At 40.2% G+C, this 24604-nt stretch overlaps 1 protein-coding gene across 1 annotated transcript in view; it reads left to right on the forward strand.

The window, feature by feature from the left end:
* Nucleotides 1–280: 280 nt before the first annotated feature.
* Nucleotides 281–24604, forward strand: part of ABCD2 (ATP binding cassette subfamily D member 2) — a 49083-nt gene continuing 24759 nt past the window's right edge. Inside the window, exons 1-6 of the mRNA XM_062638311.1 lie at nt 281–1777; nt 3146–3326; nt 7641–7762; nt 10915–11083; nt 14190–14284; nt 15650–15795. Coding sequence (XP_062494295.1) covers nt 842–1777; nt 3146–3326; nt 7641–7762; nt 10915–11083; nt 14190–14284; nt 15650–15795 — 1649 coding nt within the window. The 5' untranslated portion in view covers nt 281–841. The remainder of the gene's footprint in view (nt 1778–3145; nt 3327–7640; nt 7763–10914; nt 11084–14189; nt 14285–15649; nt 15796–24604) is intronic.

The following is a 24604-nucleotide window of genomic DNA, read 5'->3' on the forward strand; positions in this document are numbered from 1 at the left end:
GCAGGGGCCGTGCGATTCGGTCGGGGTTGTTTTTGTCTAATAATGCTTCAGGAGCACAATACCGGTTTCCTTTTGACGAGAGGACAGGAAATAAATTACACGTGTTTAGACAGCGCTACCCCGGAGGCGCTGTGCTGTGGGGCCCCGCCGCAGCCCGCCTCCGGCTCAGGCTGCCCTCGCCCCGGGGTACCCCACTGAGCACCACCGGCGGCCACGTTACAGCCCTCCCCCCCTTCCCCCTTGGGAGGGCTCGGGCGGGTGACGGGCTGCCGCAAGGCCTGAGCTCACCCCGTCCTCGCCGTCCCCCGTGCCCCCCCGCGCCGCTGGCGGAGCCAGGGCCGGAGGCGGTGCCTGCTCCGCAGGGCAGGCGGAAGGAAAGGGCCGGCGGCAGTCGGAGGCGAGCCGGGGCGCTGTCGGGCCGAGCTCTGGGCGATCAACGGTGCAGCTGGGCCGCGCTCCGGGGTACCCGCTGTGAACCCGGGGCCGAGTGCCGGGGAAACCGCGCTGCTGCGACCGGGCCCAGGCCCTGTCCGAGCTGCAGGGGCAGGGGCTCGGGCTCGGGGAGCCGGGCCGCTGCCGGAGCCGCCCCGCGCGGCGCAGCCAATGGTGGTCGGCGGGGCGGGCTGCGCGGTGCCCGGCTGCGTTGTGCAACGCGCCGCGCTTTGAAGGCTCCCGTCGCCCCTGGGAGGCAGGGCTCATTCGGCATCTGTCACGGCAGGGCGGGTGGCGGGCAGCCGGGGACGCCGGCAGCCCGATGAAGACCTGGCGGGGCCGACATTCCCGCTGGGCGTGAGCCGCTCCCGGTAGGACCGGCGCGGAGCTGTGTCTGCGGCGGGGCAGGATGACCCACATGCTGCATGCGGCGGCCCGGCGGGTGCAATGGGACAGGACCAGCGCTGCGAAGAGGGCTGCGTGCCTGGTGGCTGCAGCGTATGGGCTCAGAGTCCTCTACCCCATCATCCGCAGGCGCATGAAGCGGGCGGGCTGCGAGGGCGGCCCACAGGCTGCCGGCCGGGCTGAAACGGGCCGGGAGGGGCCGCACCGCGCCGGCAGCCGGGAGAAAGCCTCCCCGGCAGTGGACGCAGAATTCTTCCAGCAGCTGCTGGAACTTCGCAAGCTTTTCTTCCCAAAGCTGGTGAGCTCCGAGCTGGGCTTGCTCTGCCTCCACTCGGTCGCTCTGGTTTCCAGGACCTTCCTCTCCATCTATGTGGCCGCCCTCGATGGGAAGATTGTGAAGAGCATCGTGGAAAAAAAGCCCAGGAGCTTTGTCTTCAAGTTAATCAAATGGCTGATGATTGCAATCCCAGCCACTTTTGTGAACAGCACCATACGGTACCTGGAGTGCAAGCTGGCCCTTGCTTTCCGCACGCGCCTAGTGGATCACGCCTATGAGACCTACTTTGCCAACCAGACCTACTACAGAGTGATCAGCATGGATGGGCGGCTGGCCAACCCTGACCAGTCCCTCACCGAGGACATCATGATGTTCTCACAATCCGTGGCACATCTCTACTCCAACCTCACCAAGCCCATCCTGGACGTCGTGCTCACCTCCTACACCCTCATCCGCACCGCGCGGTCCCGGGGGGCTAACCCCATTGGGCCCACAGTCCTGGCCGGGCTTGTCGTCTATGCTACGGCCCGTGTGCTCAAAGCCTGCTCGCCCAAGTTTGGTAAGCTGGTGGCTGAGGAGGCTCACAAGAAGGGCTATCTGCGCTTCATGCATTCACGCATCATTGCCAACGTGGAAGAGATCGCCTTTTACCGAGGGCACAAGGTAGGAAGGAGGGAACTAGGAGGATACTGGGGTCAGTCTTGCAGTGCCGGAGCCGACCTGTACTTCCCCTGCTGCCCTCCCCGAGCACTTTGGGCCCCTCTGACATTTAGGCGTGTTTACAGCAAGCACTTCCCATTTCTGAGGAAAATGCTGTCTCACAGGCGGTATCAGAGGGGAGCAGACCATAGTTCCCTTGTGCTTTGACATTGTTCCTGTTTTGCAGCTGTATCTTTTTCTTTTCTGGAGAGCTAATCTCAGTTGTTTTTCCCCACCCAGTTCATTCTGCTTAACTTTTCCAGGCTTTGTTGTTTTAGATTTTTCACCCATGTTTATGAACTACCAGATTTAATGCTGCAGAAATAGCAACCAGGGCACACCAGAAAGTCTAGCAGAAAAGTAGATAGTACAGGGAGCAGTACAACCTTTGACACTCTTCTACATAGCTAAGTAAAGATGCAGTCATCAGAGTCTTAAAATAGCTTAATTACAGTACTCTAACAGTCACAGTTACATAAACTAATAGCTTGTTTTAAAGCTGCCTTATTAAGGAACTCTTCATATTTTTATTAGAAGTTAATTTTGGATGTAACACCTTTCAAACACGATTTAGAAAACCAAGTTGTTTCATGTAAGGTGAAAATGGAAGCTGGAAATCAGCCTGAAGAATTACTCTTTCAGTCCAAGCAGTGGTTATATAATGTAAATGGTTTATTTTGGTAGAAGCAGTTGTTCCCAAAAGCTGCCTATAGTCATGTTTTAAGTGCATCTAAATTAAACCTTTTTTTTTCTCCCAATTCCTACATATACTGGCTTGAACTGAATGTAGTATATCATAGTGGCTTGCATCTGTCTTTGACTTGTTAAACCTCTTGGGATAGTTCTCTTCCTCCAAACTGCTTACAAAAACAAGCAGTGTTGCATTTCAGGAATCAGCTCTGCAACTTTTAAGTCACTGGAGATAGTTGATCCCCAAACACTTTCCAGTATGAGGAGTTTCATTTGCTGTGAAACTCTACAGCTGCAGCTTTCTTAAAAGGATGTGGCATCAATCTTATTTTGTTTGTTAGAATCAGCTGTTGTGACTGTCTTGTATGGCATTCTTGTGTATATGTCAGAGATCTTAAAAGAGCTGAAAACCTGCCAATGTTCTATCAAGGGATGATGGCATAAATAAGAAGCAGATCCACTGACTTCCATAAAGGTGTTGCACTTTTGCTGTGAGACTGCAGCATTGTGAAAATAGCAGATGTGGCTCAGAAGTCTCAGCTCTGGGTACCCAGTTATTTCCTGCAGTGTGTGAACGTGTCTTGTATGACATGTGCATCTTACTTGCATTTTATCAATTGCTCTGTTTTGTTTTAACTGTAGGTAGAAATGAAACAACTGCAAAAAAGCTACAAAGCTTTGGCTGATCAAATGAATCTCATTTTGTCCAAACGTTTATGGTACATCATGTTAGAGCAGTTCCTGATGAAGTATGTTTGGAGTAGCTGTGGTATGATTATGGTCGCTGTGCCCATCATCACTGCAACAGGATTTGCAGATGGCGGTAATACCATTTTTCACTTAATTTCTAAATGTTTCTTTAAATTTACGTTCACAAAAGACTTTATTTCCCCTGAATGCTATTCATATTTATTTATTTTTCACAGACTTTGTTACAGTGTCCGTGTCTTGTGTGTAACTTTCAAGCACAGCAAGTCAGCTGAGGGAAGAGCCACACAAAAGATCCAATTTTGAACATAAACCTGATAAACAGCATGAATTCAGGACTTAAAGGATCAATATGTCATATGAGATTGTGATAACTGCAGATTATTTTTATTAGCCACTGTTGGGATGGCAGGCTGATTTTTGCAGCATCTCCTATTACCTTATAAAATGTTGCTGTTAACTTCCCTGTACTGCTTATCTCCTCCTTCCATAAACTATAGTGTAATTATAAATAATTATTCTCTTGTTGAGCTGTTACGAACCTCTGTTCTTCCCTGACTTGCTGGGAGAAGAGAAAGCAATATTCAGACTCCAGGCTTGGATGTATGATCTTTGACATCCTATCACAACTTTCCAGGAAGTGAAACAAGGCTCAAGTATTGTTGTTATTGCAGATGCTATATATAAAATGAGAGGGAGAGAGCAGAGATAAAGGTAATTAAGGAGGTATAGTGAAAGTAAGTGGGGAAGTTTGCCTCAACAGGGTTCTTTATGCCCAATTACATACCATACAATATGTTACAAATTCCATACAATTCTTTAAGCATGGATCCTACAATGTGCGTAGAAGGATCATTTCCAAGTTGGATATATTTAATCAGGAAAAAGTGAATTCTTTTCTGAGCAGATCTTGTTAGTTATATTCCAAATCAGGGTTGTCCTGCTGGACAAGCTTGGTTTGATCTGTAGGATGACACCCTGCAGCCACCACGTGGTTTAGCTTACCTGCTGTTGTGTTGATACATGGGTGGTGTTCAGCTGTCTGAGCCACTGCCCAGCACGTGGATCAGGAGAGTACTGTATCAGAACCCTGGCTGGCTTCCTGGTAGCAGCTTAAAAGTAGGAGGTTCTATTCCAAACAGAAGAGTTTGTACAAGCTCATTTCACCGTATCAGGAGGTCCTATTCCAAACAGAAGAACTTGTGCAAAGCCATTTCACCTCACTGTGAAGGTTATCAGCACAACAGAAAATGTGATAAGAGTCTTTCTGCTAAGACAGGAATGAGTACAGTTGAGAAAAAGATCATTTAACCACAACTGTAAATATCTTCTTGGTATTACAGCATGAAAAAAAAAAAATGTGTATTCATGCTAAGCTAAATAACATTCCTGTTACTCATGAATATTCTTTTGAGAAATACTTTTCAAATGTGGGAGAAAAGCAAGACGCAGCAATGGCTCATGTTGTAAAGCAGAAGAATGTTTGCCGCCAGAAACCTAAACTGTTAAAGCAGGGGGATTATTATAGAGTCCTGAGGCATGGATCACAAACATAATAATAAAAATCAACATTGTCAAGACCAGTTCAGAGTATAACAGGTATTCAAAGAATCAAGCAGACCTGAACTTACCGTTGGCCTGAGTGGGAAAGCAGTGCTTTGTGCCTCAGCAGGTCAGATGCAAGTATGTTCATATCTGACAGAAGAGGTGGTGGATTTATTACTTTAGGATAAATCACCAGAATCAGGAATATGCAAAAAACTGGTACCATGACTGGAGATGAAAGGTGTAAAGCAATAGGTTTTGTTCATTTCTTCAGAGGAAAAAAAAAGACTAATCCTGCAATAAAAAGAAATGACAGTGATATTTCTGACTGAAATTTGCTAATTCTGTTACGTATTTCAGGGAAGAAATTAACTAACAAGGCCAAGATTCACATTTGATAGCATTTCTCATTCCTGTTTTATAAAACCATTGGTGTTCTAAACGTGTCTCTCTTCAGTTTGTGGAAAACAACTATCTTTGGAAGCAAGACTTTGATTTCTCTAGACAGGGTGAACACTTATCTTTGTTTATAAAACAAGTATATGACTATCAATTGCATAAATGAAGATGAAAAGGGAAATATTAGATTCTGTATGGGATGGAGACAGTCTGTCTGCTCTGCTAGAATGCACCACTTCTTCAAACACAGGAGGCCAGCCATAAAAAATATGTTTTGGACAACTTAAAGAAAAGTAATCTTGGTGGAGTAGGCATATAATATAAGAGCTTGTGTTTTGGAACAGTGAAATCCTCATAAATTCTATGTAATTTTAATTTTTGAAACACCCCTAAAATGACTGAGGAAGTAGTTTGTAGAGTTCCCTAAACTCTTGCTAGATGAGCTAGCCTGGGTGCTGGAAGCAGCCCTCAGTAAATTCTGCATTTACATACAGGAGGAATGCTGCTTTAGTGTAGCCTGATTCCTAAAAGTAGTATACCTGATTCCTAAAAGATTTAACTGTGGTGGTTCATCAAAAGGTGAAGCCATCGAAAGATCAGCAAAACCTGCTTCTCTGAGAAGTAATAAGCAAATTTCAATTTGTTTTTTTCTAATGAATTACCTGAATTCTCTCTGTTCTCAAACTTTATTCTTCTTGGATTGGAAATGATTTTTTTTTTAAATAAGTGGGAACTACACAAGCAAGAACTTTGTAATCTCTTTGCAAAAGGCTTTCTGTCTTTTCTTGTTTTGTTTTTTAACTCATGCATCTCACTGTGTCTCGGGTGGCTAGACTGCATACAACCAGTTGACAGTGTACTGATGTAGAGTCAGTTCATTAAAATTGTTGTAAAAAAACCCATATGAGGCCAGAAAGAGTAACATGATGTAAGATTTTTTTTTTAATAAAAAAAGCTTTTCCTAAATTATCCATAGTATAGTTCAGCAATTCAGATGTAATTATGTAGGGCTACCTTTATGGGTGTGTAACTGAAAACAGCATAACATTTAGATTTAAATAATAAAGACAGATACATCTGGCTTTGATACTGCATGTAGATTTATAGACAACAGTTTTCTAGAATCTAATCTTATCAGGGAGTTGGAACAGTCACTCACCAAATAAAAAAGTACCATTTGCTATACTCTTGCATTGCTTGATCTAACCCATAAAATTCACAATTGCTTTACACCTGCAGGGAATTCCTCACAGATTTTCTTAACCAGCAGCATTGTGCAAACATCACAGAGGATATTAATATATAATAATACAGGAGGTGCAACACTGGATCCACCTATTACCTTGCCTAGCTTGGTGCCTAGCAGCAATTTAGTGTAAAAAAACCCTCAAAAACTTAAAAAAACTTTACAAACGTAAGGAAAAAAAAAAAAATCCAGACCCTGTTCTGCAACAGACTTGAGCAAGATACAAAGATATGTCTGAAGTCATGTGATGCAGAAGACCCTTGGGACCTTTCATTTTAAATATTGCATGTGAAAAATCTGTAAGAGTTGTTTACTACACATTGTTTTCTTCATTTTTGTAGATGCAACTATTAACACTTAAACAACATTCAGTCTTAAAATATTCAGACACTTAATTCTAAATCATTCTTAAAATATTCAGACACTTCTAAATCTTGATTAGTTCAAGAAGCAAACCTTGCAAGTTAGCTATGTTGTATAAATCTGTAGGTCACATGGTAGCAAGAGTACATATATATATGTTAAAAGGAATTGTATTTATTTCACATGTATCTTCTATAATTTCTGTGCTTTTCTGCTTCTCTGATGCTGCTGACATGTTCTTATGGGACAGCTCCTTTCTTTAAAACAAGAGTTTTCTTGCTAATAGGATACAATGTCATAAACAAACCATCATAACTTTATTCTGGGGTCAGATGAAAAGAGAAACTGTGCTGTGGGAGAGATGCATCCCACTTAAACCATGCCTTTGATAATAAAAGAGCTTATTGCTTGTTATAGAAATATAATCACGGTGCCAAATTTCTATCAGTATGAGTGTTTCCTTTTAGATGAAGTCAGTAAATAAGTAAGGCTGAAAATGAATAATGGTGAAAACAGTCAAAATGATATTAAAAGTCTTCTTTAGATCATTGCTTAGGTTTCACTTTTTTCTTATTTTGAAAAATTCAGGTTGACTAATGATATATTAAAAAGAAAATTATCTAGGTAGACAAATATTATAAAAGGATTAGATCTTTTGCATAAGAAGATGAATTGCACATCCTCCCACTTATTCTTTGTAACTAAGCTATCTATGCTAGTTACATTCACCAATTCTTTTTGAAAGGTTGTCTTTGTAGAGATAACCTTTTCTTAATTGAAAAGCTGCTCTATGCTGGCTCACATTCGAATCATAATTTAATTTGTAGAGATAATTTTAAAATTAATATTTTAACAGAAAACTTTTTTTACTTTCAGAATTGGAAGATGGCCAGAAACAGGCAATGGTTAGTGAAAGAACAGAAGCTTTTACTACATCCCGAAACTTGCTGATTTCTGCAGCAGATGCTATTGAAAGGATTATGTCTTCATACAAAGAGGTACTGTACAACTGTCAGACATGAAAGAGAAGAGAAAAAAAAAAGTAAAAAAGAATTTACATTTAATATAGAATGTAAAATAGCCCAATAGAATTTGCTGTTTTTAAAGGCAGATTCCATTACAATTAAATCCATGGAGATCTTTGAATAGTTTGAGGTAGTTTGATTTTTAGAGCTAAGTTGACAAAAGTCTAAAGTGCACAGCTGCCATCATGGTGCAACATGTAAGTATAATTTTTAATACCTGTGTTCAGATACCATCAGAGAGCAATAGAAGTTCCTGGAATGTGAATGATGAAGGTTCAAATTCCTCTGTTTGGAGCACAGACCTGAATTCAGACTGTCTGCCTACAATGTTTGGGTAATCTTCTGTTGGAAGTGTCACAGAATGGTTTGAGTTGGAAGGGGCCTTTAAATATCACCTAGTTCCAAACCTCTCTGCACTGAGCAGGGATATCTTCCACTAGATGAGGTTGCTCAGCCCGGTCCAACGTGACCTTGAATGTTACCACGGCTGGGGCATCTACCACCTCTCTGGGCAACATGTTCCAGTCATGTTTTGTATGAAACAAAAAGAGAATTGAATACTTATTTCTGGCCATCTAAACTACAGGGCCTGTTCAGTATCCTGCGAACCTGTTAAACTGTAAGTAATTTTGGAAAGTAGAGAAATTTCAGTAAAAAAATAAAATCCACCTTAGGACAGCAAATAGTCTGTAAGTACAAGAAGTTAATCTGGAACATCAGAGATGTTGTTTCAGGTCCTTACCCAAATGGCAGTAACGCTGGGCTTTCATCTGTGGTCTCTCCTTGGGGTTTCTCTCAGTGCTGGCTGTTAAGCAAAAGAAAAGTGAGGCAGTGCTGTTACTCTCCTCAACATTTCCTTCTGAATCTTGTTTATGCATTTTTTTATTTGGTTTATGCTTGTCCCTTTGGTGGTGACTCCTTTTCCCAGTGCAGTGCAAGGAGGCACACATTAGCTTAGGCAGCTAATAAAAATCTATGGATTTTGTTACTTGGAGTCCAGCCATGATAGCTACAACTTTGTAAATTGGAGGAGGAGGGGTAGTTTGGCACCTTCAGGTATGGACTCACTCTCACAAAGCCACAGTAGTTTTTTTTCAAGGAGTTCTAATGGATTGTGATTTAGACCTATGCTTCTTTTGCTGTTCCCCTGCTTGGCTTCTGCTCTCAAGATACTGCCAGATAACCTATTATACAGTGATGCAATTTCTGTTTTATTTTCAACATTGACGTAATTTATATAATGTACATGAGGACTTGCAAACACTGTGGTTTTATTTTTGGAAATAAAAATACCCACAAAGAAGTAGAAACAACTGAACAAATTCACTTTGTGAGATGTAGAATCTCACATAGTGAGATTTTAATCCAGACGGCATGAGATCAAAGACCGGTTCTGTGAATTTCCATCTTAATTTTACATATATACTTCCCTTCAAGGGACAGTGTGGTACTTTTACCACTCTGTTATTCATATCTCTTGATTCAGGCAGTTTCCAAAGGTCAGTGTACTTCAATCCACTTCAAATGGCAGTGAATTTCCAGTTCTTCCTCACCTGACCCACCAAAGCAGCCTTCTTCCAGTCAGTGTAATTCAGCATGCAGATGAGGTGGGCTCAACTTTTTTTCACAGGTGGTAATATTTAGTGTTTTGACAAAGTGAGTTTGTAGGGTCGTGGTTTAGAAGCTTTTTACAAGTTATGTTTCTTCTGGGTCACAGTGGTACATGTTTTGTCCATCACATGCAGGATTCTCTCCATCAAATGCTAATGCTGATGTTGTGCAAAGGACTCAGTCTTAGCACGAGCTCCTGCTGAAACGGATAGGAAGACTCCAGTGTGGAGAATGATGTTACAGCTCCTGTATGCTACCTGCTGCCTCAAGTGGTGTTAGCTCTATACTTTTCACAGAGGTTAATGCAATTACCAATAATGCAAAACAGTGTACAGCTGATGAAGTTGAAGCATTGAGTGACTACCCTTTTTTAACTGAGTTTTTCAGTATGTTTCATATTTGTTAACCTCCAGTGGCATGATGACCATGTGACCAGAACCAGCACTCACTTCTAAATCTGGCACAACTAGTGAAATTTATTTAGGATTTTATATTGGAATTAAGTATGCCACCACAGGTGAACCAGTCATGAGCTGTATGTGTTTAACCACAGCAACCTAATAATTTTATAATCTTACACTCTGCTCCTCTTGTCTTGCTGTCTGCATTTAGTGTAAAAATTCATCCTTTAAAAAACATCTAATAATACATGATAAAAATAATAATAAAAACATAATAATGTATAATAAATAAGATGCCAGGGTTTAATTCTTTCCTGCTAGTGGATGGAGGCAGTTCTCTGGGAACTCCTGGTGGTGTCACTGCCCATGAACAGGAAGTTATCGGGTCCATAGGTCTCTTGCTTCTGTCTTTACCAAGTGGAAGTTGTGACAAAAGGACCAAAAAATAAAGGGGAGAAAGCCTTTTAAGAGGCCTTACCTTCTTAAAAATGCCCTGTTCTAATCTGACATCTCAGATGTAGCTCGGGTACTGTGGCGCGCAGTTGACTGAAGAGTAATTGCTTTTTTGTTCCATATTTTAGATTAGGATGCTCTGGTATGCCATGCTTTACACAGAGAAGCACACCTTTCTCACAGAAGGTTTCATGAATACAGAGAAGCAAAGAAATAATTATAGATGCCATTTTTTCTTCTGTGGACCTTTATTTTTCTGGGAAATGCAGAGATTTGTTTTTCTCATGTATGATAGGCTCTCTCTTTTTAGATATGCTAGCAGCTGTTCTCTTGTTGAAGTCTCTACTGATCCATGGAAAAGAGCAGCCACTGCAACCTCCTCATTTACTAGAGCTGTCATAGCTTACATTGGCTGAAATCTGTCCCCTTTAAACTGTCTCTGTCTTCAGGCTGGCAGGAGCTGTGAGTGGGAAATGGTTTAACACAGAATCTCAAGGAATGAAAAGAGGTGTCCAAAGACATATCATTGATCATTCCAGAACAGCATTTGAGAATTGTCACCACAGAGTAGCTAGGAATGTTTTCCATGAATCCTTGGCCAAAAATTTAATTTCCAGAATTTTGAAGTATAACTGAAATGAGGCATTTGCTCTTTCTCAGGTTACTGAGCTAGCAGGCTACACTGCCCGTGTCTACAACATGTTTTCAGTTTTTGATGAGGTGAAGAGAGGCATTTACAGAAGAAATGCTGTTATTCAAGAGTCTGAAAACAACAGCAAGAATGAAGATAAAGCAGAATTGTACATTGAAGGGCCCTTAGAAATCAAAGGTAATTAATTCATATTTGTGTGCATTTCCCTGTGTGTGGGGCCTGTGCAGTGGGACAGGAGGTGAACAGAGGTTTTGTTTCTGCAGCAAATCAGCCTCTCAGGCTTAATACCCCAGAGACCATGTGGCCTTCCATTTTAACCTCCTGCTATTTCGTAACTCTGTTTATGCAGTGCTTCTCTAATACACAAAATTGCTCAAGTGTTTTCTATAAATCTTTCAGTGAAAAAGGCATTTCAACTATACTGTAGTTGGTGGTGATATTATTCTTACATGGACAGTGCCTGCTTTTCTCAGACACCTCTTTTTTTTTTTCAGAAAGTGAGACTGTAAGATCTTCGTCTTCAAACACCTCATTACTTTGGGATAGGAGGGAAAAACACATTGGTTCAGCAGTTTCTGACAAAAATATGACTTTGTTTTCAGTGACTAAAAATCAGCCAGTGCTCATTTTTTCATGATTAAGTGGGAATTTTCAACTGAAAATGAAAGTCTAACAACTTTACACTTCCCCATACCACTCAAATGATCTGATTAATACATACCTTATCCTTGCTGTCCCTGTCCTGTATCTTTCTGATGCTAATATTTGTCTCTACCCTACCCAAAGCATTTTCTGTGTACATCCGTTCCTTATTGTGCTCTGTTATGTGTCACCTCTGTCTTCCTTTTGCGTCCAATGTGAAGTCCTTAAAGGCAGCTTTTGCAGTGGGCTTTTCCTAATTTTCCCAACAGATCCCTTCTGCTTCTTCCCTCTGTGGTTTTGAAAAAACTCTTCTGAAAACTTAAACCTCAGTAGAGTTGAAGGCACCAAAGTGCTCTTTATGAAATAACTTTTTTTCAGCAATTTCAACAGTCCTGCCCTTCAGTTTAGATTTGTCAAAGGTTCTTCATAACAAACAATTTGACTGCATCATGGTGGTTAGCTGTGGAAATAGCTGATGTCTTAATCTTGTAGATCTTGGTAATATTTGGCTGACATTAAAAGAAATGGCATTTTCTAGCTGTTACATTTTGTCATGTATAAGAAACGAAGTCTGCGGTTCCTGGAGCAACAAAGTAATCTGGGGGCTCTTTTTAGAAACGCTTGCGTATCTGAACTGTATTTGACTTGGAAACAAAACCGAATACAGTTCAGCTATGTAAGCATACTGTTCATGTTCCCTTTGGGTCTAGTATACATATACCCCATTCCTTTTTATTTTGCAGCCTTTTCCCAAGACTTGATTCTACTACAGTCACTCATTTCATTCAGCCTGAATTCCTTCTAAGTCATGGTGACTAGCATTTGTTCCTGAGTGGTTGTAGGCTCTCAGAGGCAGCCAGCCAAGCTCAAGCATTGTGCACATGGACTTAAGTAGAATTTAGGCCAGATGAATCTAGGCCACAGGCTGCACACTTTCTGTGACAAGTTCCATTGTCTTTTGGTCTTGATATTTGAGAAATCCCTGCAAAGTGGATTTGTATGTGGATAAAAGTACATGTGCTCACATATATGTATGTGTCCACATTGTTAGAAAATAAAAATCTTAATATTCAGCTTCCCCAAAGGCTCTTTGAAAGCATACTACTTACTTGCTTTTGGATCATTGTCATGGTGCTGATACCGGGACAATATCCACTATGAGTTTATGTAACTGAGGGATATTTATTTTGTGCCTTGCATTTACTGTTGTCAATAACAGCATTGTGAAAATATGAAAACTAGAATATTTTTAACAGATAATATTATTGCCTTTTACATGGTGTATCTAATAATTCCAAATTTTAAAGTTGAAATAGAATTTTGTACATCTTGTACAAATACTGCCAAATTGTATTTCTGATTACACATAAATATGCTTTAAATGCATTCAGACACTGTGCAATTAGGAAATGAGAATTAAGTTTAGCTAATACTTACTTAGCTTAATATTTTTTCTCATAGATTTATTTTAACTGGAATTTCTGCACTGTATCCAAATATTTTTTTTATTTTTTTTTAACAGCAAAACTGTCTTGTTTCCCATAATCTCATGTGGGACACCACAGAACTGTTTTAAATAGAACTTGATTTAGGAATAAAGGAATGCTTGGGCTCATACATGGCACAGAAATTTTTGCCAGGTTGTTATAGTTTGGCAAAGTCAGAAGCAATTAAACAGAGAGCCTTTTAATGGAAAATGTAAAACTAGCCTTAACTGAAGGAAATGCTACCATATGCTTTTGTAATAAACTCAACTTTTCCGTAGCTCCATTTTATTTGTTCAGATTAATCTAAGTTATAAAAGAAGCTGCCTTCTAATACAAAGAGAAATTTCTTTTGTTTGCATCTCGTCTGTAAAGGTAATTTCTGATACTCATCTAGGAGCCTGGCTGTTTGGTTTCTCTTAGAAAAGCCCATTAACAGGCGAAGAGTTGCCTTCTTTTTCTTTTTTTTTTCTGTTCCAGAAGCATTTATTTCAAAGTCTTTATGTTACAAAGTATCCAAATGTCTGCTGGAGATTGTACATTTAAATTGGCCAGAAATCCAAATAGTAAGTGTAGCTACTACAGTGAAATGTTATATGGGTTTCCACAAATACTTGCAAGACATGTCTACAGTGTCTGTGGCTTCAAAAAGACATGGAAGTGAGCCATTAAATGTTTTCTCCTTTGCTCTCGTTGCTGAAGGAGACTGAGCTGGGCTCCAAGTTTGAGACCTGCTAGTAAAAGTAGATTGCATTTTCTAATTAAATCCTCAAGAGAAAGTAAACTGGTCTGCCTGTGGCTAGGCTATCCTTGAACTTTTTTACTGGTTGATATTAACTATCTATTAAGAACAAAATACAGTAAATACAGGTAGATTGTGAATAAACATGTCTTTATAGTGCATTTTGTATTTATGATGCCTACTGTGCATTATATTTTGGTCAAATTTAGAATTCATTGCACACTCTTGGCTACTGCTGGCAGTGTCTTTCTGAGTAGCTGAGATTTATTATCCAGATTTTCCACTAGGGGAACCTGGAGCACATGAAAGAGTGGCTTGAAACTCACCAAGTTATACTTCTCAGCTATGCACTGAGACTGTCACATATTGTTGCTTAATGAAGGGTTTCACAAACTATTTTTTTTGTCCTTTCTAGGGCAAGTTATTGATGTTGATCATGGCATTATTTGTGAAAATGTTCCTATTATTACTCCGAATGGCGATGTGGTGGTTTCCAGACTGAACTTCAAAGTAAGATGATATGCAGGAATCTTCTGATTGTTGCCATCACATTAACATAAACAGCCCAGAATTCATGTACCTTATGTTAAGTACTTGGAGAAGCATATGGATAGAAGGGCAAGTCCAGAAAGGTAGGCATAGTATCTCAACAGAGGCAGACATATGTAGTTTATCCTGCTCAAAGAAAGAGAAGAGAGGACTTCTGGTGCTGTGACTAAGGGAAAACTGACCTGTGATTTTCAGAGGTGCATATGGGAGTCTGCATCCATCTATTCTTAATTTCAATGAAATTTGGATGCTTTACTCACACAGGCTCCTTTAAAAGTCTGCATTCACAGCACTGGTGAAAAAAAATGAATCTGTAGTTTTGCTTTGCCACCACAAAGAGCAGTACTAACTAACAGTTGACAGCATAGTTCACAAGCCTAACTGTGGAGTCTTTACTCAGTAAAAACTTGCACTGTTTTTAAAAAGCTATTCCAGATACCACTCGGTCCCTGCTCACAATTTTGCTGGCTCACCTTTACTGAATTACTCACATATATATCCTAATCTTATGTATCAGTGCAGATGATATCACTTTAAAAAAGAGTTGGAGTTATCACAACACTTAACATGCGTACTTCTAGCAGGTCCCTTAATTTAGCTAGAATGGAGTGTTCCTCTTGCCCCCTCTGTTGGTATAAGAGTGAGCAACCAGGAGGACAGGGTCCTAGCTCTGGCAAAACTTGCAGTGGCTTCAGTGAGGGATTTCAAATTTGTAAAGTTACAACTGTATGGTCAAAGAGGCAGAAATATTTATGAATTTTTGCTCAAGGGACATAACCAACAGAAAATATAACAGTCAATATAGTTATGTAAAGCATGGACAATGAGATTGTGATTTTGCATAAATATGCACACATATATAAACAGGGTAATATTCCAGTGAGTAAAACCAAGGCCATTGCAGCCGAAATAACACTTGTGATTAAGCAGGAAAGGGCAAAGTGAAGTAAATTTTCCGAATAGTTTGATTTGTCTCCCATTGCTTGAATTAATGGCACTGATGGGAATAGCATGCTTTGTATGCTGTTAACACCCTTGGACCTAATTTGCATTAGAATATTTGATTCTGACTGTGGTTTATGAACATTGTGATATAATCAGTGTATTTTATAGAAATACTCAGACATTATAGAAATGATTTTCATTATTTCAACCCACATCTGATGCCACTGTTTCTAGAATAGCTGCATAAATATATGCAGGTAATTAACGAAATGGGTTGATAATTTGATACAAATGGACTTGTAACTCCCTCTAGGGGTCTTAAACTACCTTGTGCCACATACACAGCATGGTAACATGTTTGTGTTTTCGTTGGTACTGTAGGTTGAGGAGGGGATGAACCTTTTAATCACTGGACCCAATGGCTGTGGAAAGAGTTCGCTCTTCAGAATTTTAAGTGGTCTGTGGCCTGTGTATGGAGGAGTTCTCTACAAACCCCCTCCACAGCATATGTTTTATATACCGCAAAGGTATGTGTTTTGCTCAAGATGATATTTTTTGGTTATATATGAATTTTGACCCTGCTTCTCTCATTTTCCATCTGTAATACGTACAGCCAAGTTAAAAGGTGTTAAGCACAACCTGAGGTGTGTGGAGAGTGCTAAAGAAAAAATACTTTCTTTACATCCCCTGATCCAATCTTCAGTCATTGGGAATGGCTTGCTCACACTTGAGGTGGAGCCTATGCTTCCCTGATGGATGATTGGGATCATGGGGATGGACTAGAATCTGATAGAAATTTTAAGTAGAGCTAATAGATCTTTATTCTGACTTCACTTTAAAGATCAAAACAAGTGAGAGTGCTTTGATTTCTAAATGCTAAATTATACAAAATAATTTTCAGAACTTCAACTTTTACACTACAAGAACAAAATCTAATTCAATATTAACTACAGATTGCCATTTTAATAATGTGTCCTCTTTTCACTAAGGGAAGCATGGCTTTTTTGTGCTTCGTTTGTATTCTGACCTGCTGTTGGAGTATCAGAACATCATTTAGTGCAATTGATTCTGGAGTATCTCCTTAGAGACTTCTAACTAGGCTGTTTTGCAAAAGCAAATTCAAACACTGAGGATCTTTGATTGCTTTCTATAGTTTGTTGCATCCCATGGGCAAAAGAAAAGTTCATGGTACAGTTTGTAGTTGTGTTTAAAAAGTACACGCTGTTAAGCTGAATGGAAAATATTAACTGATGAGTAGATTTTCCTTGCTACAGATGAAGGTAATACAGAATATTAATCTGTAATCTTTTCAAATATATGTATAATTTATTGCTGGCCATTGTCATTTTTCTGAGCTACTCAATGGTTCCATTCAGGAATTTGGAGCAAAATGCTTTATTAAATGTTTTTCAAAAGAGCATTTCAGAATTCCCATTGTGCGGAACATTCTTAGAATCAGTTTTGTTCTTTGGCAGAACAAAAGCTATTCTGAATCTTTTTCTTGCAGAAAATCTTGAGTTTCAGCCACTTCTGTCTTCTGTGTGATCCCAACCCCTTCTCAGCTCCACATTGGAGGCTGGATTGTCTACAGCCCTTCCTCTTTACTTATGTCCCTTTATTCTGGTAAAGTGAACAGGCTCGTATTGCATTCAGGCAGATTTGCCAGAGTGCTTGTTGGGGGGATTGAATCACATCTGCTGAGTTTTCATTTCCATAAACATAGTTCTTTGTTAGCTGTTTCTCCTAATGTTGCAGAGCTGAGGGAGATTGTCCAACAGACTTCTTCTTTGGAATATTTCAAATCTTTTGGTCAGAGTCTGAGATTCAGCCAGTGTCTTTGCAACCCTCTGTGACCAAAGCCATGTAAGGGTTGGCATATCATCTTTGCAGTGTACCTTGAAAGTATCACTCATATGCAGTCCATCCTAATAGCTTTTCCCAGGATAAAGGGTGCTGCAGAGATGTCTTTGGGACCTCTAAGATATGTAGCCATTGCTTGGCTCTGTGGCTCTGTGTGAGCTCTGTGCTCCTGAAGGGTTTTTAAGGCAGCACAGAGGTATTCCCTTCCCAAGGGGCAGAGCAGAGTCTGGGTAAATGGGACAACAGTGTGACACAGAGCACTAATGCAAAACTGCATTAGAATTTGAATGTGGCTGAAGATTTTGAAATCTGCTTTTGGAGACAGTTTACCTGTGTCAGTATGGGTTCTGTAGGTTTGGAAGTGTGGCCTGTCAGCAGTGAGTGTCTTGTATTTGGAAAGGGACTGTGAGACTGCTTCTTGTTGGGATTTGTGGGTGAACATGCCTGAAGGGGTTGATTCAGGACAGCAATCAATCAGATTTGTTTGTTAGAATGTCCTTGTGGTGGATCCTGATTTGCTTTTTTGCCCAATACATTTGTTCTTTTGGCTTACAGTCTTAGATGAGTATCTGAGGCACTAAAAATGACTTGAAAGAGATCCAGTTTAAAATTGAATTTTATATATTTCTGGACCTGATTTATAACTGATCTGTTGGATTTTTAGGGCTTTTGTGTGTTTTGCCTTACGTGGTCCAGGCATTTTATTTTCTGCCTGTGTTCCACTTCTGAGTGTTTTAACAGTTCATTCATTTATGGGCTAAATGCATTACACATTCAGTTGGGGTTTTTTGTCTGTTGCTGGCCTAGAATAGATTTGGAATTTCTGTAGTGGTTTGTAAATTGTTCTGAAGTTCGAAAATGAACTGCTGCAACCATTTTGCTTATTAACCCTGTGCAAATTGCTGCTTGGTCAGAATCACTTTCTGTTTGCTTGGTTTTAGACATAAGTCTAAAACTTCAGGTGAAAAGGCAGGGCCCTGCCTACCTTTCATCATATATGTATTTCAACATAACTTTAGGGTAAACTTACATTCTGGACTGAGAAGATCTGGGAGGTGGTAGGACAGTATCACCTGGATTCAACCCACCTTACCCTTTTGTAGTAGGTTAGGTGAAAACTGTGGTATAGCAGAAGGATCTTGAATTGGTGGATGTCCATCAGAGCAGTCAGTTAGAATGACATCACTGTGTTTAAGTTTGTACATTATGTCTTTGGTCTAAGAACATAGTAGACAGCTCTCTGAGTGGACAGTTACCATTGAGCCTGGTAAGAGCTTACTCCTGCATGCCTGTGGCTGCATCGAATTCTGCATCAGTCCTCTCTGAGTCAAATGTAGGAACTTCATATGCACACAGTGAATGGTGAAGAATACTGTGACTACTAAGTAACAAAATACCCCACAGTAAATGGGAGCTCACTGAAAAGATTATTTTTTTCATCTCTGTTTGTAATGTTCTGGCGTAGTATTCCAGAAATGTGGGGGAAATACTGTGTCCTTGCCAAGCTGAAAAGCTACACACAAAAGTATGAGTTATCAAAAGTGAATTATCTCATTGTATACTCCAAATCTCATCAGCACTGCAAATGCTTTATAGTTAGCTTTATTTAGCAGCATGTAGGCAGTATGTAGGCTTTAAAACAGAGCCTTAGGCATATCTATCTTTTTATGCTTTTTGATTGCTTAGCATCATTATGTTAGGGTTTTTTTAGATTTTATTTGAATCAATGTGAGATTTCGTTTTTCTCCCCTTATGTAGTGCCAGGCCGTGAAGAATTTGTCCTTAATCAGTCACAGTTCTGGTGGATGCTGATGGGACAAACTGCCCTTTTGGGGGCAGGGAGAGAGAAGCCCAGGGATTTCTTCTCCAAGTGTGGCTCTGCCACTGTCTGTTCAGGCCTGTAAAAGAGGAGGGTGCTTTAAGAGGCTTTAAACAGTCCAGCATCATATTGGTGCCAGAAGCAGCTTGTTTGAAGGGATGGGTCACTGCTAGGAACTTATCACAGCTCAGCAAGTTGTTGCATCTCACTGGAGCCTCAGTGACTGGCAGAGTGTGTGCTCTTGCACCTTCTACTTCTCTGTCCCTCTTTTGCAAAGTAAAATTCATCAACCACTTCTTTGCATTCCTCTTTTAATTAACTGGCCAAGAAGGTAGCATAAATGAAAAAAAGAAATGTTTGTGGGTGCTGTACTTTGTAACTAATCATGATTTAAATCAGAATTCAGAAACATCTTTTTAAATAATGAATAACAAAACCATGATGTGAGTAGCATGAGTACTGGTGCTAAAGATGTGACCACAAGATTCATATGTTGCACTTACGGAATTAAAGAAGCAGTCAATCCTTTCGCAGTGTATCAGCAGTGTATCTGAAGGTAGCCTGCTATCTCCTGTCCTGTTCCTCCTTGGTTGGTCTTAAACATGAAAGGACACTCCATCTCTGATGATTTAATGAGCTCTAGCATACAATTTCTTCTAACACCCCAGCTCTTCTTGTTCTCCAACAGAAAGTCTCAGCTTTTTGAGTTGTAAGGAAACACAGATTCTGCACATGTTGGCTCTCATTTCCTTAGTTGTCTGTTGTTTGATGTAAACCCAAGCAGAATTGCACACTTACATACTTGCAGGTTACCTTGGCAACACCACAGGAATACTCCTTAATGTCTCTTCACCATAAAACTACAGTAAAGCTGTAATCACCACTGGGTTATTGATATAAATTATTAATTGTTTTCTGGCAGCTCTGTCTTACTGTCTGTGTGGAGGAATGTCTTGTGCAATCTCTGTTGGTTCCAGAACTTTCTATCACAGCTGGAGTCTTCCTAGCACAGCACAAATCTAAAATGTCTCCCAGAATTCTTTCTGTCTTTCTTGAGGACTGATTCATTGATTCACTTTCAAAGAGCTCAGAGTAATTTTGAACCCACTGTACTTCTTTCTCCTGGTCCATTGTTACTGTTTTTTCTCTCTAGCTTGTTTCTACTGTAATTTGGGTATTTTTGTGAGAGGTGTGTTTCTCCAGTAGTATGCATACTTTCTCTGTAATTCTGTGTGCCATTTTAATAGAAGACCAGCCCTGAACACTTTCTCAGTGGTCATAGTGGTGGTCCAATTCTGTATTCTCTCTTTCTCTGTATTGCTCATTCAAGTAGATCCCTAATATTTCTTTCCTCCAACACCATGCTTATGTGCTCTAAAATGGAGGCAACTGAAGTTGCACTAGTATCAGTTCTTCATCATTTAAGACTTATTTAACTATGCCTTGCTGCCCTTTATTAATGCTAGGACAGTATGGAACATAACAGTTTAAGGGTTTATCTGGCCCACCTAAGCTCTTTGGTTTTGCATACATCAGCTCTATTTCTGGTATTTTATCTGGGGTTCCTTTACAAGTCTCTTCCTGTCTGGTGTTTTTCCTTCTGTATTCTAAAAATATCCTTGGCTACTAAGCAAAATTGCATCAGCTATGAAAATATAGTTCCTCTCCTTAACTCTACTGGGTAATCCAAATGTCTGAAGCTTGTTTGTCTCAAGTAGTCCAAGAATGTTCATCATGTGAATGAAACCAAGCAAGAGCATTTTGGTTCTAAGTGATATAAATAATAAAGTGATAAGATAAAAACAATTTTTACATTCTAAACACATGAAACTTTGAAGATTATAGCATGATTCAAATGTTATCTTAAGCATTAAGGTAGTTTAGTAGTGGTCACTGTCATTAAAATACGATTGTTTCCTAAGACAATTCTTGCTTACCTAAACAATTTAATCTTGCAATATAGTTGTGTTACTTTCATATGTAATACAGGATATCTAAAAGTATGTGCATGTGCAGTAGGTGTATATATATGATTCTTCTGTACTACACTACTTTTTCGTTAGCTTGTGGTCGGTTAGAGGGGTAGCCCAAATTAAGTTCCAGGCAAATAGGCCCGTGTGAGTTCTTTTGCCTCATCCCATTTAAATTGGCTCAGATGTGTCTGTGATATGTTTATTTTGCACATCCTAATTTCTTGTCAGCTCATACTGCCCTGTCTTTATCTATGATCCCTTTAGTTGGGTCAGCTAGAGTAAAACTGTACTCTGCTCATGCCAACACCGCACTAGCATTATCACTGCCCTTCAGCACTTTGCTGATAGTACACCACCACATTGACTTGTTCCTTCAGTACTTTGCCATCAGTTCATACAGTTCATATTGTGCTATATAGATATCTACTCCCTTGCACACTGCATCTATCTGTCATACTTACTGTTATCGAGTTCCTTTTAAATATGTTTATTTCCAAAGTTCACCACTTATCTGATAGGTGAGAAAAAGGTATGTGGTAGACTGTTATCACAAAATATACCATGCTTCAGTTGCACATACTGTTTTGATGTAGGTTGGCTTTAACAAATGGCTTGCTACTTGTATCTTCATTTTTCTTTTTTTAAAATGAATCAGTTCAAGACAGGTTAACTCAGTATTCTGTGTTCATTGAAAAGTGTGGCCTGGCATCTGACGGGGCTGTTAGGCTATCCTCTCAGCCAGGGCACAGCTTTTCCTGATTCATCTTACTGGGACTTGTCTAGAAATGCTTGCACTTCTTCCTGACTGAAGGAAGTCCTGTCTTGTCTCACCTAGAACAGAAAAGTTCTTGTCTTGCTGCCCTGCAGGTTAGCTGAAGCTTTGCCTGGCAGGATCACTGAGAGACCTCTCCTTTTCCACTGAAGGCTTACTCACAGCTCTAAAGTTTGAAGGTTTTTCACTAGGTCTGTGTGCTGACTGATCACAGGTATTGACAGTACCTCTTGGTAGCAGATTATGAACAAGATTAACCTACGCTTATAGTCAGAGACAGAAAATAGCTTTGTTGATTAGCTGCTACTGCCTCTCAAGCCAGGTGCCTTCCTTACCAGCCAGACAGAAGAGTCAGGTAATTCATGCACAGCTTACACATATTTTCTGTTATTAGGAAAAGTGTTGCAGAAATCCCAGACCGAAGCTTTACTCAGCTTGCTTCATTGGAGTTCAGTTTAGATTTAAAATGTATTTACATAAATCCAGTGCCAATTTGAAATGCTGCAGCTAAATTGATGTTTGTGAAGAATTTCAGCATGCTCTGGCATTGTGGTCCCTCAGTCCCTTCAGACTGGTGTCATGTCTGCAGCATGTTATGGCCGTGGGAGATACCATGTCTAAACAGGGGTGAGGATTTGAGATGTGTTAATACATATTCAGCTTTTACTCCATATAGAGACTAGTGCATTTCCTAGAGGTCAGTTTTCTGAAGCACAGAAGCCAGTACTACACTTGTTACAAACGGACCCTTGTTGACAAGTTTGAATCACCAGGGAAGTCCAGGCTTGATTTGGTACAGAGATTTCAGTATTGTCTCTTACTTACTGGTGGCCTTTCCAGTTGAAGCAGGTTCTCTTATTATCACTTTCTGTATAAATGGATGGAGAGGTGTCATTCTCTCTCATGAAGATGTCTCACTTAAAGCACAATGTGGTCACTTAATTTGATACAAGACAAGCCCCTTTTGTTTGGGATCCATATAAGAACTTGATCATTCAAAGGATTAATGTCCACTCCCTAATTCATTGCATTCCTACGAAGATACACAGAAATATAATGTGAAGTGCCATCAGTTGCATGTCTGATTAAATACCTTGATGTATATGCCACTAAAAAGTGAAATCCGTTCCTGTAATCAAAGCAGCATCCTTCCTATTTTGTGTACTGCTTCAGTACTAAGCATGTAAATCTTGTTTCAGTTCTGGCACTAATTCCTCCATTTATGTTCCTTTGAGATGTTTTCCTCAAGAGCTAAACTTCTGTCTGTGAGGATGTCCAGTTGCAGGAATATTTCTCCTAGGATCTCTGGCAATCAGCTGCTCCATGTTTCATAATATATTTTGGACACCATGTTCTTGCTAGCATGAGCTTGCAATGCCTCCACCCCCCACTTACTTCTTTTGATAGGATTTTGAATATCAAAAGTTCTTAGCACCAATAATTACATGTTGCCTGTACCACCTTTCCAGGCATCCATGTATGTGCCAGACTATTTATGGAACTTCATTTAAAAGCTGGTAAAAGTAGGCTTTGAAGTTGTTTTTTTTTTAAATACACTGTCAGGTTAAGCTTCACATTTTATAAATGTGAAGTCACTAAATAGATTATAAGCACTGAATATGTGGCTGGTATTTATAGGATGCATCCAGCAAAGCAACTTGACAGTCCATTTAATCTGTTCTAGGTTCATTTTGCTGAGACAAACAGCTCTCTTGCCTTTAAAATTTAGTTGTGATAGCAGTGCCAAGGGAACAAATTCACCTCCAGGTCCACTGAGACCGCTGTGTAACTTAGCAGTGGTATGGACAAACTTGCATGTTAGGGAGTAATCTGGTGGTTGTGTTTATATGACCTGGTTTCTGCAGAGATGTGCCATTACTGTGTCCAGCTTGGGGAGTTACCTCCAAGCTTAATGCCCTACATTCCAGCTGTGCAACAAAGGATCTTTGACAGATGAGCAGGATGGCAAATGTTTACTATTTCAGTAAAGTTTTACTTGGGAAAACATGCTTCAGAAGCTTTGTGTCAAATTATGAGAAACACCTTGGATATTTAACACTAGGAAAAGTAAACTACAAAACCTGCCTGACATGAAAAAGCTTGGTATGAAAAGACTGAAAGGATGCTGGCTTTTGTGAGAGCAGGTCAGCTCAAACTTCTGATAACTTATAAGAACTGTACCATTTTCTCTGGAAAGAAGTCCTTTCTCCTCCTCCTTAATATAGTTTTCAATCAGAAACTCTTATTACAGTGCTCTATGCTTTTAAATATCCAAATAATAGGCATAGCCAACGCTTCCCGCTTGATGAGAAGGTGGTAGTCCTTCCCATGAAGTATAGGCTCTGCCTTTTGCCTGCCCCTGTGTCCTGGGCTCCAGAACCGTGTCCCAGCTCCAGGGTGAACTGGACCTTCAGTACTCTCCCAGCCTCTGCATGGTCTGCTCACTCAGACATGTTTCTTAGGGTCTAGTCTTATGTTTGCCTCCCTCCTCCAACTCACTGTGGTTTCAAAAGGAAATGTAAATTTTATTCAGCATGGTGATTCTGTTCTGCATTTCTTGGAGACAAAGCAGTGTTCATAGTAACTGCTCACCTTCCAGGGAGAAGACTTAGCCATTTTTTATGCAAGTGTTCCATCATCACACATCAAGTTAAAGCAATAAGCCATCAACTCTTACACTAAAAGTAGAATTTGTCTTTGTTCATTTAGGCAGTTAAAAATTAGACATTCTTTGTTGATGCCAGTAAGAAAGGTATTCAAACTGTGTAATGCATTAATTAAAATTCCTTTTATTGGAGATAAGGAATAAGTTGATAGTGTAGATAATCACAAAATCACAGAATGGCTGAGGTTGAAGAAACCTCTGAAGATCATCTTGTCCAACCGCTGTGCTCAAGCAAGGCCACCTAGAG

The sequence above is a fragment of the Pezoporus occidentalis genome, unplaced genomic scaffold (assembly GCF_034315485.1).
Source record: "Pezoporus occidentalis ecotype Australia unplaced genomic scaffold, CSIRO_AGI_Poc_V1 ctg56, whole genome shotgun sequence".
Classification (NCBI taxonomy): domain Eukaryota; kingdom Metazoa; phylum Chordata; class Aves; order Psittaciformes; family Psittacidae; genus Pezoporus; species Pezoporus occidentalis.